Source organism: Phocoena sinus, chromosome 11, assembly GCF_008692025.1.
Source record: "Phocoena sinus isolate mPhoSin1 chromosome 11, mPhoSin1.pri, whole genome shotgun sequence".
Classification (NCBI taxonomy): Eukaryota; Metazoa; Chordata; class Mammalia; order Artiodactyla; family Phocoenidae; genus Phocoena; species Phocoena sinus.
The window spans coordinates 48,923,439-48,938,816 of record NC_045773.1 but is presented as its reverse complement, the minus strand read 5'-3'; the positions used below and the strand labels follow the sequence as shown (position 1 = coordinate 48,938,816).

The window sequence follows — 15,378 nt, the reverse complement described above, 5'->3', positions numbered from 1 at the left end:
ATGATGCTGACGATGAGGATGATGGGAGACTTCTGAAAAAACTCCTCTGTGCTTTCCAGAAATTGTCTTGATTTCTGGCTAGAAGTTATCCGCTGCTGCTTTCACATATACATTCTTTTTTTTCTTCCATTTCCACTTAAATGAATCCTTTTCTTTTATCAGATATATTTTCTATGGCAGACTAATAAACTGTCTTCAGTCTTCATTCTGATTGACAGATATACAGGTCAGCTATGTGGGAATAAAAATGGTGTCAGCTAAGATGGGAATGGCCTGAATTTTCATTGGAGAGAACTTTTTTGGAAGAATGAAGTGGTTCTGTTTTATTTTGCTTGAATCAAGTAAATTACAATACATTAAAGTCACTTGTACTTTTCATATAGTTCATACTATTAGGATAAACTTACTTGAGATTTTCTTTGTGACTCACTGTGTAATGAAATTTCGCCAGTCTATTTTGATAAAGCTAGGGAAAAAAATTAAGTTAATGGATATTTCACTAAATGAGAAGGAGGTCGTATAAATTGGGATGCATTCTCAGGAGTTTTTTTTTTTTTTTTTTTGCGGTACGCGGGCCTCTCACTGTTGGGGCCTCTCCCGTTGCGGAGCACAGGCTCCGGACGCGCAGGCTCAGCGGCCATGGCTCACGGGCCCAGCCACTCCGCGGCATGTGGGATCTTCCTAGACCGGGACACAAACCCGTGTCCCCTGCATCGGCAGGCAGATTCTCAACCACTGCGCCACCAGGGAAGCCCCTCTCAGGAGTATTTTTAATTTCATATACCATGTGTTAGAAAGCTTAGTAGATGGTCTTTATCATCCTTGTTATTTAATCCTGGCAGATGAATTTTTCTTCTCTCTTTTGTAAAAATACATCTATCTTATAATAATAACAATAAAAATAGACCCATAGATATATTCTTAGTTTTTGGCCTGTGTCATCACTGTTTTGTTCATCAGAGTATCTTTGGCACCTCCCATAGTACCTACCTGGCAATAGCAGGCACTCAGAATTTGTTGCATAGAGGGTGTTGGTTATTGCTAATTGCAGAGTAATAAACCTTCATTTGTTTTTTATTTTTTGTGTTTTTTTTTGATGTGGTAATGGTTTAAGTGGAATTGTTTCTTGAATTACATTAAAAGCCAACTTACCCTTGTAGCTTTAAGGCTCTATATTAAAATTTCTTGAATATGTGCTCTCAAAGTTTTAGGCTGAATGACTTTTCTGAAATGTTTTTGACTTTCAAATGGAAATAGATTTTAGAAATAGCTGTAGTAACTTTAACCTGTTAAGTAGAATTACTGCTCTTTGCAGTTTTCTGAGGCTAATATGGTAATACATTTACATTCTGTGTTTAGCATGGTAAAAAGAGTTAGGAGGGCTTCCCTGGTGGCGCAGTGGTTGAGAGTCCGCCTGCCGATGCAGGGGACGCGGGTTCGTGCCCCAGTCTGGGAGGATCCCACGTGCCGCGGAGCGGCTAGGCCCGTGAGCCATGGCCGGTGAGCCTGCGTGTCCGGACCCTGTGCTCCGCAACAGGAGAGGCCACAACAGTGAGAGGCCCGCGTACCGCAAAAAAAAAAAAAAAAAAAAAAAAAAAAAAGAGTTAGGAGGTTTAGTAATTAGTGTAAATTTAAATATTCTAAAATTTATTGAAATAAATTGATAGTGGAGGACAAAGTGTTTGGTGACTAATTTCTTTAATTTATACATAAATATATAAATATTATTTCTCTTTGTTAAAAGTGTAAATGAGCATTAAAACTGCATAAAGAGAAGCATCCTAAATTATTGTTTCTTTTTATTTCAAGGCTGAAAACAGTGAAGTCACTTTTCACAGTTAAAAGGCTATTAAGAAGACAAGATGGGGACTCCTGGTTCTGGAAGGAAAAGGACACCTGTAAAAGACCGATTTTCTGCAGAAGATGAAGCTTTGAGTAGCATTGCCAGAGAGGTATGTCTGGAAGACCCCTCTCAACACTGAGTTGTACAGATGAGAATGCTATAAAAATTCTGGGTGGAGGGTTGGAGATATATACAGACATTCATTCATTAAGCTAGTTTCAGAATGCTTACTATAAATAAGATGTTAAATATGCCCTCTAAAATACTGTATTAGAGTAAAATACAGTTACTGTCTCTTTACTTGAATATTTACTTAACTCATTTAAAATTAATTTTTCATTTTATTTTTGTGGATTAGTTGACTTCCAGGTATTTGTCCTGATGTTTTGAAATTTATAATTAATCTTCATTATTGAAACTTAAGGTAATTAGAATGTTGAAGATATGATAACTATATTACAGAAATGCTCATTGGGCTCTACAGTTAATATATTCCAGGAAGCACTGTATAAATGTTAACAGAAATAATCCTTATTTGCTGTCTGCTCAGATTCAGTGTCTTAGCTGTTTTTTGAATAATTGCAGTGGAATTTTTATGTCTAACTTTTAGCTAGTAATAGAGCTTCTGGAGCATTTTTGTTTTGGTTTGTTGACAGCTCAGAAAAAAGGAAAGGGGTGTCACCTATCGAATCTCTGGCAGCATTTCCTGTTGCATATTGAAAATTTAAGATAACTCCCAGCTGTGATTTCTTAGTGAGGAGCCAACTTTGTTTCAGCCTCTTATCTGCAGCTGCAGACCTGACCATATACTAACCTGGTACAAGAATTGCTTAGAGCATTTTAAAATTGTATTCTTTGGGTGAGAATTATTCCCTCATCACTTCCTCTTTGTTATTCTTAGTAAATAACTCATTTAGGACTAGTGCTGTTTCCTTTTGACATATTACACAGTCTTTTTTTTGGATCCAGCTCACTGTGACGTTTTTCCTTTTATAAGCTACTCAGCTTTTGAATTAGAAGTCAAATTTTGTAGGAGGATATTTGAAGCAGAGGAAAGTTATCTAAAAACTGATGACAAAACTGTGATAATACTTTAACAAAATTACTTTTTAAAAATCTGAGATATTTTTAGATAAAAAGGTAAAAGATATTTTAAAATGAAGTAGTGGATGACACTTTACAATGGTCTTAAGTATTTACCCGAATGAAGTATTTTGGAAGCCACATAGTTTTAGTTGAAAATTGAAACTACTCAAAATGTTTGCTTCCAAAATTGGAGGGATTTATATACCCAGATTTCTATAAGGGGAGAAAATGCCAGTATGTTTTAGGCTCTTTCTGTACTGTCACTGGGTACTTGAACTCTTTTTTTGGATGTGATGCTTCATTTACAAAATTGGGTAGCATTCTAGCATCCAACACTTGAGTGCTTACTATGTGACAAATACTATTTAAGCATTTTAAATGAATTAGTTTATTTACTCTCCACAAAATTCTGAAATGGGTTCTATTATATTCTCCATTTTACAGATGAAGAAATCATTGCATAGAAAAGATAAGTAACTTCCCTAAGGTCACACAGCTAAGAAATAGCTGAGCTTGGATTCTAACACATAGTCTCACTGTGCTGGGCTGTTTTCAGTCTTCTCCATCTCCTCCATTAATACTTTGTTTTTCTGTAGCTTTTCATGATTTTAAAAGCACTTTCACATCTTGATTCTCACAATAACCTTATGAGTTAGGTAGGATAGGCATTGTTATTAACCTTATTTACAGATGAGGAAACAGATGAAGCTGAGAGATTAATGTCTGGAAGGTATCAGAACTGGGACTCACATTCAGCTTTTAAAGCTATTGTTTATTTTTCTGTATCATACTACTTCCAGAAGAGCTGGACTTTTGGAGAGTTATAAGCGTGGCTTTGAATTCTGGCTGTACTAGTTGCTGGTTGAGTAATCTTGTTAAGTAACTACTCTGGACTTCATTTTCCTCATCTGTAAAACGGGAATACTATGGGCCTCCTGTATTATAGGGCTGCTGTGACAATTAAAGTAACTAGTGCATGTAAACTTTACCATAGTGTTAGGCTTCCAGTAGGCTATTTTGTTGCTTATTAATAAGTTGAAATAGAAAGTAAGAATAGAAGTAAAATATTCTTCTTTTACAAAAAATATATTTATTAAGATAGGTGTTCTAAAACGTGGTTGATCATCTGAATCTCCCAGGTTGCTTTTTCAATGTACAGATTCCCAGGTGTTACCCCATACTTGCTAAATCTGAATCTATGAGGTTGAGCTTATAAACCTGTATTTAAATACACACACACACACACACACACACACACACACACAATTAGGAATAAAAAGTAACAGAACCCCCATAACAATTAAAAAGGACAAATAGCTTAATCTTTCTTTTTTTTTTAAGTTAAATCTAAGAGTTTAATTTGTCTTTTCCTCACTTCAAATTGTTTTTTGAGGTAGACAGGGTATACCATAAATAAAGAAAAATAGCCTCTTTTTCCTCCTGCTTACCGTCTGCTAAAGTATCCATGCTTCTCAATTGGCCCCAAATGAGGCAACTAGAGGGAATGAAGAGCAAAAGAAACAAAAGGCATGAATATGTTCTGCAAACTGGATAATTTGCATGCTAAAATGTGGAACCGAGTGCACTTTAAAAATTGTTGTAAAATACTCATATAATTTACCATTTTAGCCATTTTTAAGTGTACAGTTCTGTGGACTTAAGTACAGTCACATTGTTGTGCAACCATCATCACCATCCATCTCCAGAATTCTTCTTATCTTGTAAAACCTGTTTGCATTTTTAAAAGATGTTGAAATGTTTGAAGATTGCTCCATGAAGGCAGGAATGTGGATGGATCTAGAACTCCCGCCGTGTCTGTAATAGGCATGTTGCTGCTTTGCTGGGTGAGCATGTGTGTCACAACTCTGTGAAGACCTCATAAGAGCAGGTGTTGGAGGAGGTCAGCAGCAGGTTCTCTAGAGTATCAGAAGGCCAATCTGGATGCTTACCTTTCTCGCTTGTTTGACTTTGATTGTCCCACAGGTTTGGGGGAAATGCAGTTGGAGAGTTGACTTTCAGTGAAAATTACCCGAAAGCACAGAGTGTATCAAATGGAGACCCTTAGGCAGCTAGCCTCGCAAAAGGAGAAAGATAGGGATGGATGAAAGCCAGTTATGCCGCCTTACCACGGTCAGTTTGGTGAGTGTTATGAAGAGTGTTCCTGTGAGAAGTAGAAGCTTCTTGGAGGGTTTGCAAGCAGTCTTACTATGGCCTCACTGAAGCCTGGAATATTCCTCCTTTCCTTGTTGTAGAGCTGAAATTATGAAGAAAACATGTTTTCTGATGCACATCTCTTCAAATGGAAGTCATCAGAACGTTGCTTATTTTTGAACCTGATGATTTGAAAGCCCTTGCAGTTCTAAAATTCTGTGATCTCTTTTGAGATTCAGGACCCAAAGAAAATTCATACTCATAACATACAACTCTCTTGAATCTAAAGAATCAATGACAGGCATAGACACCGATCGTCTTTTATAGGAGTTAGGGTCTAGTAAGTGGAATGTTTGGAGACTTTTACGTTGAGCAGAATTTACGTGTATACATATTTGGTGTGCAAACCTACTTGTAATAATAAGGAAGAAAAAGAAACTATGGCTGTTTAACATTTGTAGCTGCTAGAACTTGGATTTCATTTTTTAAAATAACTTTATTGAGATATAAGTCACATAACATATAGTTCACTCATTTGAAGCATACCATTCAATGGTTTTTACATGATTCACTTTTAATTTGTGGTTAAAATATATATAAGAAAAATTGTCATTTTAACCATTTTTAAGTCTACAATTCATTGGCATTAATTACATTAACAATGTTTTATAACCAGCACCACTGTCTATTTCAAAAAATCTTTCATCACCCCAGACAGAAATTCTGTAACCATTAAGTAGTAACTCCATTGCCCCCTCTTTTAGCCCCTGGTAACCTCTAATCTACTTTATGTCCCTATGAATTTGTCTAATTCTAGATACTTCATATAACTGGAATTATACAATATTTGTCCTTTTTGTGTCTGGCTTTTTTCACTTAGCATAATGTCTTCAAGATTCATCCGTGTTGTAGCATGTGTCAGAACTTCATTCCTCTTTTTTTTTTCCTTGGAAATAACTTAATTCCTTCTTTTATAGCTGAATGATGTACCATTGTATGTATGTATTACACTTTGTTTATCCATTTATCTATTGATGGACCCTTGGTTGGATTTTATTATTTTGCTGCTTAAAGAGGTAAATTCCAGGCATCTGGAATGATGAGTAGTGAGAACCAGAAGTTTGTGGTTTTGATTATAGTTTAGCAGCCTGAGAAGGATACAAAGGGAAGAATTGTGCTTAGTTTAAAAGATACTGTCCAGAGGGCTTCCCTGGTGGCGCAGTGGTTGAGAGTCCGCCTGCCGATGCAGGGGACATGGGTTCGTGCCCTGGTCTGGGAAGATCCCACATGCCGCGGAGTGGCTGGGCCCGTGAGCCATGGCCGCTGAGCCTGCGCGTCCGGAGCCTGTGCTCCGCAACGGGAGAGGCCACAACAGTGAGAGGCCCGCGTACCGTAAAAAAAATAAATAAAAAAAAAAGATACTGTCCAGTGTTACTGTTTTATGGAATAATAATCATAATAGCTTGATAGAGCTTATGATTTTCTCATAGTTATTTAGCTATTTTATTTGAGTATTCATTTTTAGGCCATGTCGAACTAAGGATAAAAAACTCTTGGCAAGGATAGCAGTTTTTTAAAATGCAAAGAATTACCATAATCAATAATAATTATGGGTAATACCATCTTCCGTTTAAGAATAAAGTAGTTTTGGGGGCTTCCCCGGTGGTCCAGTGGTAAGGAATCTGCCTTCCAATGCAGGGGACATGGGTTCGATCCCTGGTGGAGGAACTAAGATCCCACATGCCGCGGTGCAACTAAGCCCACACGCCTCAACTAGAGAGCCTGCATGCCACAAACTACAGAGCCCATGCGCCTTGGAGCCTGTGTGCCACAGCTAGAGAGAGGAAACCCGAACTCCACAACTAGAGAGAAGCCCGCGCACCACAGGGAAAAGATCCCGCATACCTCTGTGAAGATGCCGTGTGCTGCAACTAAGACCCAAAGCAGCCAAAAAAATAAAGAAAAAAAATTAGAAACTTAAAAAAAAGATTAAAAGAAAAGAATAAAGTGGGTTTCTTTTTTAAACGTGAATTTTGAATGTCATTCATTTAGTAAATGTTTATTGAGCATTTACTCTCTGTAGATGCTGTGTTAGGTAAGGAGGACAGGGAATGGACAGGTCTAACATGGTCATTTCTCTTTTTGGAGCTTAGGGTCTAGAGGGGAAAATTGATGCTAAAAAATCATTACATAATGGACCTGTTCTTTGATTTTCAGCTTTTTTTTCTTCAAATTTAATGTCTACATTTAATATTGTAATTTCTGTCTTGAAAGCTGTGATTGTCAGTGTATATCACAACCAGTGGCATTCTTAGAATTGAGCAAATGTAATAATATGTTTATTTACAACTGTGCTAAATGCTTTGAGTGAACAGTAAATGATTTCATTAAAGAGTGTGTGATGGGGGACTTGACATTTTGGGGGCTTTGGGAAGGCTTCCCTGAGGAAGCGCCCTTTCAATTGAGTTTTGAAGGAGGAATGCAGTGATTTAGGGGAAGCAGTTGTCAGATGCGGGGAGGAGCTTTACAGTCAGAGGGAAGAATGTGTGACAAGCTTGGAGGCTGAAAGAGTGTGGAGAATTCAAGGAGTAACAACAGCACAGCTAACATTTGCTGAGCTCTTATTATGTACCAGGCACTATTCTAAGTTCTTTAAACAGATTTAATCCTCTTGATAACTCTATGGGGTGGTCTACTATTCTCATTTTATCCATGATGAATCCAAGGCATGGAGAAGTGAGGTAACTTGCGCAAGGCCACATAGCTAGAAAAGGGTTGGGCTGAAATGTGCACTTTGGCTCCTATACTCTTAATATTTGCCTCCCGTGATATCACTGTTAACTCTGACACGTACAGCAAGGAGGAGAGTAGCCAGAGAGGTAGGCAGGAGCCAGGTCACACAGGCCGGTGGTTCTCAACTGAGAGTGATTTTGTCTAGCTGAGGGCAGTTGGCAGTGTATGAAGATAATTTTGCGTGTCACAACAGGGGGAGGGGCGCGCTAGTGGCATGTGTGGGGAGAGGCCAGGGATGTTGCTAAAAATGCTACAGTGCACAGGACAGTCCCCACAGCAAATGTCAGTAGGGCTGAGGGTGAGAACCCTGATATAAGATTTTGGTCTGTGTCCTAAGAGCAAAGGAAAAAACATTGAAGGGTTTTGTGTAGGGGTATGACGTGAACAGATTTGTGCCTTCAGAGGATGACTTTCCTGTGGGTTGGAGATGATATCACAAGGAGACGTTAGTGGATGCGGAGAGATGAGTCATGAGACTTGCAGAGGCATTGGTGGCCTGGCCTAGAGTGATGACAGTAGGGATGGGGAGAGGCGGTTGGAGTGCAGAGGTAGGAAGAGGTGCTCAGCGAGTGGCAGTGCTTAGGTGGCAGAGAGGGGAGGTTTGGGGTTGTGCATCCTCGGGGTGGTAGGCAACGTTAGTGCGAGGAGGAGGTTTGGAGAGGGAAGACCATGAATTTATGTTAGGACGTGTGGTATTTAACGTGCCTGTGAGGCATCTAAGTGGAGATTTTGAAGAAGCAGTTTGGGGATTTGGATCAAGAGGTCAAAGGAGAAATCTGGGCTATACATACATGTTTGAGACTTGTGCACATGTAGGAAGTAATTGAAATCATGAGTTGTGGATGAGATTGTCTAGGGAGAAAGTGTAGAGTTGAGGATAATCACTCCTCAGGCTGAGCCCTAAAGAACTCTGTGATTTCAAGGTCATGTCTTAAGTCTTTCTTAATTTTGGCACTTTTTTGATCACCCTTTTGTGTTTGGTTCAGGTTGTTCTTTGCAAATTGGATTTGTCTGAAAAATTAACTGCACAGGAGGCAGAATTACTCTTATTTAAAATACCTTTCAAATGCCTTTAATACACTCAATGGTGGTACACAAAAATTTATAAAAGATTATGAAATAGGAGTTAATTTTTCAGGGTTATGAAAAACGAATGTTTTTCTTTCCATTTCTGTCCAGTTAAAAGTTTTCTTTAAAAATTCTCCCCCTTTGTACTTACTGTTTTTAGTAGACAAATTCTTTGAAAGAGCAGACCTAAGTTGTCGTTTTTAGTCATTTAGGAATCTTTCCAGTGGCATTAGTACATGAATGCAGCCAATTCCTGTCAAGTGCAGACCTCTCTGTTTTTTCCCCAAAAACCCACTGGAACTGAGGCAAAGGAGGGTAGGCGATGTGGTTGGGCACTCCCTCCCGCCCCCGCAAATCCAGGGCTCTGTGATGGCCAGCGTTACTCTCGGTATCTCACTGTTCCTTGATTTATCCCTCTAACCAGAATTAAGGGAGGATTATTGAGCCCTATTACTTAGTTTTGTGTCAGCGTGACTAAAAAATATTTGGTATAAAGTTCATTGTCACAATCTTCACCATTCCCATGAGTTACAGGTATTTGGAGAAAAAATTCAGACAGCGCAGTACCCTTATCCTAAATGTAAGGACGCTACTAGCAACCCCACCGCCACCCCCAGCACACACACAGAGTATCTCTACCACAACTGTGGGTCACATTTCCCCTTCGGTTAGATGCGTCATTGCTGAGCCAGAGTTTTAGTCTTCCTGTGCTGTCTATTTACTAGATTGTAGTCAAACCTCAGTAATAAAGTCTGTAATATTAAATTCCTTCTCTCATTCCAAAAGAATATTTTGCTGTCAGAAGTTTTCTAAATAAAAGGAAGATATAGTTGTTTGACATCAGAAGAAAATGGGTTAAAATCCCTAGATTTTATCTAATACATATTGGTGTTTATGCTCAGAAAAATTTATATAGTTGGTTTTCAACTACCAAAAGCTTTAAAAAAATGGTTAAACACAATTATATTGTAAGATCTAATTAAAGGGATTTCCCTGGTGGTGCAGTGGTTAAGAATCCACCTGCCAATGCAGGGGACATGGGTTCGAGCCCTGGTCTGGGAAGATCCCACATGCCGCGGAGCGGCTGGGCCCGTGAGCCATGGCCACTGAGCCTGCACATCCGGAGCCTGTGCTCCGCAACGGGAAAGGCCACAACAGTGAGAGGCCCGCGTACTGCAAAAAAAAAAAAAAAAAAAAAATTAATTAATTAAAAAAAAAGAAATGCACCTCTTTAAAAAAAAAAGAATAATCGTTAAAAAAAATCTAATTAAGAAAAATGGTACCTAAGATTTTCTACTAAAGGGAAGTTGCTAGGAAATTGAGTAATGATTTTTGTTAATTTGGAAACCATAGCAACACAATAAATATTATGTCTCTTAATTTGTCTTCCAGTGTTCTTTTGGCATGAATGTCACAGAAGAATAAACAAAATTAAACACAGTAAACTCTTGAGTCTTTAGCTACCTGAATTAGTCATTTGCCTTGAATGTTTCACTTTCTAGAATTTTGTATTTCAGATTTCTTGATATTAAAGTGTGGTCTGTAAAGGTCCAAATTATACCTTATTTTTCTTTCTTATGCCAGTTGCATGGATTTTATATTATGGATATACATGCAGGCTGGCAATTCCATGTTTGGCTCAGTTCAGTGCATTTCTGTCAAATCATGAAATTTTAATTTGCCTCCCTTTAAAACTGTCACATGATCACAGCAGGACAAAAGTTTAAAAGCTAGAGGTTTCCCTTCCTTTAAAGGCATTTGAGTGTGTGTTATGTTCTATTCTTTTTGAAAAATGTTAAATGCAGAAAGGTTTTGATAATAATGTCAGTACCCATGAGTCTACATTAAATGATGCTAACATTTTGGGACAGTTACTGCAGACCTTTTCTTATAAAGATCAGAAGGAAGGGAGAAGACATTATAAACCAAGTTTAGGGTCCTTTATTTTACCCCCAGGCCTATTTCCCCTTCCCCCACCCCAACAGGGAACCACTATAATAAAATCATGAGGTGTCCTTCCTGTTCCTGTTCTAAAGGTTCTAATACATATCACTATAAACAGTATTGTTTTATGGGTTTGTGTGTGTCACTTTCTAAGTGTTCTCAGGCACAGGGGTGTGAAACAACTAGAACATGTGGGAAGCTTCTAGAATAACAGCTCAGTTTGGCTGGAGAGATGGTGGGGGGAATGGGAGATGATGCTGGAGAGACCAGAGGGGCTGATCAGGAAGGGATTTGTGTGCTAAGGAGTTCACGTGTGATTTCGGCATCTGTGGGGGAGCCCTTGAAGGGTAAAACCTTCTTCAGATTTAGCCACCATGTAAAGAGTGGTAAGGAGAAAACTAGTTAGGAAGCTTTGTTGTCATCTTGGTGACAGTTGATGAGAGCCTGAATTAAGGCAGTGATAGTGGGAATGGAGAGGGAAGTTTGGACTGAAGAAATAGTAGAGAGAGAGAATCTTGATGAGAACTATAGCTGAGATTTAGTGACAGGGTATGGACGGGGGGATATAAACGAGGGAGGAAGGAGCCTTATGGGGATCCTTCATTTCAGTTCTGGGTAATGGGACAGCTGATGGGGACATAAAGAGGAAGAGGAACTTTAAGGGAAAGATTATAAATTCCATTTGTGATATAGCAAATCCGAGGTTCCAGTGGGACAGCCCCAGTGTTTAATAGCCAGTTGGATCAGGACTGTGACAGAAAAGTCTGGGTTGGACACAAAGCTTTGCAGACTCTCAGTATCACCCAGGGAGGGAACATAGAGTGAAGAGAGTGAGATGAAGCCTGGAAGCTTTGGCTATATTAAAGTTTAAGGAGCTAGCAGAGAAAAATGAGCCCATGAAGGATTCTGAGGAAGAGAGGTCAGAGAGTCAAGAGGAAAACCAGGAGAGACTAGTATTGCAGAAAGCCAAGAGAGGAGAGTTTTCAGAAGAAGTTGCGTGGCAGTGATATGGGAAGCCAGAAAGGACAAGTGAGATAAGAAGAGAAAAATTCTATTGGGTTCGGTAGTCAGAGGTCATAAGTGATTTTGGTATGAGCAATTTCACTGAAATGATTTGGGCAGAAGCCAGAAAGCAGTCATTTGAAGGGAGTGGGGAGTGAGGAGGGAGGTGCTAGAAAAAGTTGGCTGTAAAGAGAAGACGAGGCAGAACTGAACCAGGATGGGACTGTTTGTTTGTTTGTTTGTTTAAAGATAAGAGAGACTTTGAACCTACTTATGATGAGAAGAACAAACCAGTAGAGGAAGAGAGTGTAGACAGAGGAGAGAGATCAGATAGTTGAGTCAAGGTCCCTAGGGAGGGTGGAGTTCACATCATAGCACAGAGGGTGTGTGTCTCTTTATATATGGACATGTCCATATATGTTTTATATGTATATTTTATATAACTTTACATTTGTGTTTTATGTGTATATACATACATTTTATATTTATATTGCCATGTAACTTTATAATGAACTCTCTTGCCTTTGACTCTTAGGATGATGGATTCAAACTATTTTTTTTTAAGTGGATTAACTTTGTTTCCCCCCAGAATATTCAGCCCCCCCAGAATAGTTCCAAATGAAATTTGACATGTGGGTTGTATTCCAAGGAAACAGAGGGCACTGTCCAGTGGATAGGATAGATCCTGCTTTACTTGTGGACCCACAGGACAGATAGTTATAATAGGATTGGCCTTAGCTGAGTTTCTGATTTGGAAACTGATTTGGGCTGATTTGGTTTATTTTAGCCTGTTCAGTGTTTATTTGACCTAAGCAGTAACAGAATCTAAATTTAAAATTCTGAAAGTGTAAGGATGCTTTTGGGTATTGGGCATCATAAAGTATATTATGGCTAATCAACCACCTGTTCCTTGGTGCAGATTAATTTAACAGTGTGTAATGTGGAAATAACACGGATAGGAGGAGAGTTGGAATGGAGAAAGTGAAGTTAGAATTAGGAAATAAAGTATCCTAGGTGAAAGTATAAGGGCCTGCTTGGAAGAGGGGGAGTCTGTAGGAATGGATATTAAAGGTTGCATTTAAGGGATATTGTAAAGAAGGTTTAGTTAGGAAGTAGGAGTCCCTGAGACCGAGTTTTCAACAAGGGTTCCATTTCTGGAGACTGAAAAATAGGGAAGCAAAAGCGTATTCACTGAGGGAAGATGAGGTTGCTTTTATTCACTCTTAGTGTATGACAAGAGATCCACTAGACAGTTAGAAATGTAGGCTTTGATTCTGGTCAGAGCTTGAGATGCTAGATTTGAATCATTCTCGTTGGCTGATAGTTGAAAATGTGGAGTAAACAGATGAGAGGAAAGGCTGTGTAGAGCAAAAGGAGAAGATTAACTACATTTGGGGTAAAGTCATGGTCAAAGAAAAAAGGGAACCAGAATGGTACAGTTTCACAGAAAAGAGAGAATCTATGCTAAATTGAAAAATCACAGGTTAATTCATCCAGAGTAAACGTTTATTATTTGCCTAAGGATATGTTCTTACACTTGGGGTATAAAGATATAAGTTGTGGCAACATAGTTAAGAGCATTAACTGGAGTCAGATTCTAAGGATGTGGATCTCAGTTCCAATACTTGCTGGCCAGGAGATATTAGGCAAATTACTTAATCCTTCTGTACCTCAAGGTGTTACTTTGTGGATTAAAGGAAAATAAACACCTAGCTTTGCTAAGTGTTCAAATGATGGTAGTAATATTAATGAGGTCTCATCTTTTCTGTCATCTTGAAAGTTTGAGTTTTGATTCTATGAAGATCATTCTCAAAACATTGTTTAATTTTATAAATATTGAGAGCAAGGGTAAGGCCCCCCCCCAACAGAATTAGTACAGTTTGAATTGGGTCCTGATATATTGCCAGAGCTTAATCATTATTTCCCACATGTGTTCCTTGGAGCATAATCCTTGAAGAATTACTTAGGGCTTATTTAGTAATGTGGTTAGGTAAGTCTGAGAAATGCTTTTTTATTTTACCTTTTTCTTGGCAATTCATAATGTATATTATTAAAGATTTTTAAAAATTTAACCTGGCATTTTCCAGGCTTACTCGATCATAAGATTCCCTTTCTCCCATTTTATATACTGAGTTTTATGTGTTGGAGTTTTACATATTTTACTATTTATTTAATTTAGCGTTATATTTTTTTATTCACTGTGTCTCATTTATTTAAAAATTTTTAATTGAGATATAATTCACATACTGTAAAATTCACCATTTTAAAGTATGCAGTTTTTAGTGGTGTTTAGTGTATTCAGAAGGATGCACAACCACTGCCACTTCCTAATTACAAATTAGAGACATCTCATCAGCACAGAAAGAAACCCCATACCAATTAGCAGTCACTCTCCATCTCCCCCTTACTCCAGCCCCTGGCAATCAGTAATCTACATTCTGTCTTTGGATTTTCCTATTCTGGACATATCATATAAGTGGAATTATACAATATGTGAACTTTTGTGTCTGGCTTCTTTCACTTAGCATAATGTTCTTAGGGTTCATCCATGTTGTAACCTATATCAGTACTTCATTCCTTTTTATGTCTGAATAATATTCCATTCTATGGATGATACCACATTTTGTTTATCCATTCATCAGTTGATGAATATCTGGGTTGTTTCCATTTGGGGGGCTATTATGAATGATACTGCTATGAATACTTAATGTACAAGTTTTTGTGTGAACACATGTGTTTGTTTCCCTTAGGTACATATCTAGAGGTGGATGCCAGGTCTTATGGTCTATGTTTAATGTTTTGAGGAACTGCTAAACCATTTTCAGTAGCAGCTACACCGTTTAACATCTCCACCAGCAATGTGTTCTGACTTCTCCACATCCTTGCCAATGCTATTTATTTTCCATTTAAAAATTTTTTTGTTATAGCCATCTTCGTGGGTGTGAAATGGTATCTCAGTGTGGTTTTGATTTGCATTTCCCTAATGACCAATGATGTTGAGCATCTTTTTGTGCGCTAATTGGCTACTTGTATATCTTCTATAGAGAAATGTCTATTCAAATCCTTTGCCCATTCTAAAATGGAGTTACCGTTGACCCTTGAACAATGAGGAGGTTAGGGATGCTGACCCTCCCTGCAGTCAAAAATCCCCCTGTAACTTACAGTTGGCCCTTCATATCTGGGGTTCCTCTGATCTGTGGATAATGTAGTTCTGTAGTATTTACTATTGAAAAACATCCGTGTGTAAGTGGACCCATACAGTTCAAACCCATGTTGTTCAAGGGTCAGCCGTATTTGTCTTTTTATTGCATCTCATGTATTTTTCTTTTTTTACATCCCCAAACAACATAATACAAAATTCTGATGTTAGAGGAAAAGTCCCTAATGTAGAAGCACTCAAACCATAGTACATGTTTAGTCCTCATCTTTTCCATTGCATGGTTCCTAGTTATTAGTTGAGTGATAAAGTGAACATTCAACGAATTTAGAAG

General features: G+C 38.3%; 1 protein-coding gene across 4 annotated transcripts in view; it reads left to right on the top strand.

Annotated features, from left to right (window-relative positions):
- The window catches only part of LRRFIP2 (LRR binding FLII interacting protein 2), a 122,873-nt gene that overhangs the window by 19,160 nt on the left and 88,335 nt on the right, over nt 1-15,378 (top strand). For all 4 annotated transcript variants that reach the window (XM_032648091.1, XM_032648088.1, XM_032648089.1 and 1 more), the window contains one exon: nt 1,810-1,952. In XM_032648091.1, coding sequence (XP_032503982.1) covers nt 1,863-1,952 — 90 coding nt within the window. In that variant the 5' untranslated portion in view covers nt 1,810-1,862. The remainder of the gene's footprint in view (nt 1-1,809; nt 1,953-15,378) is intronic.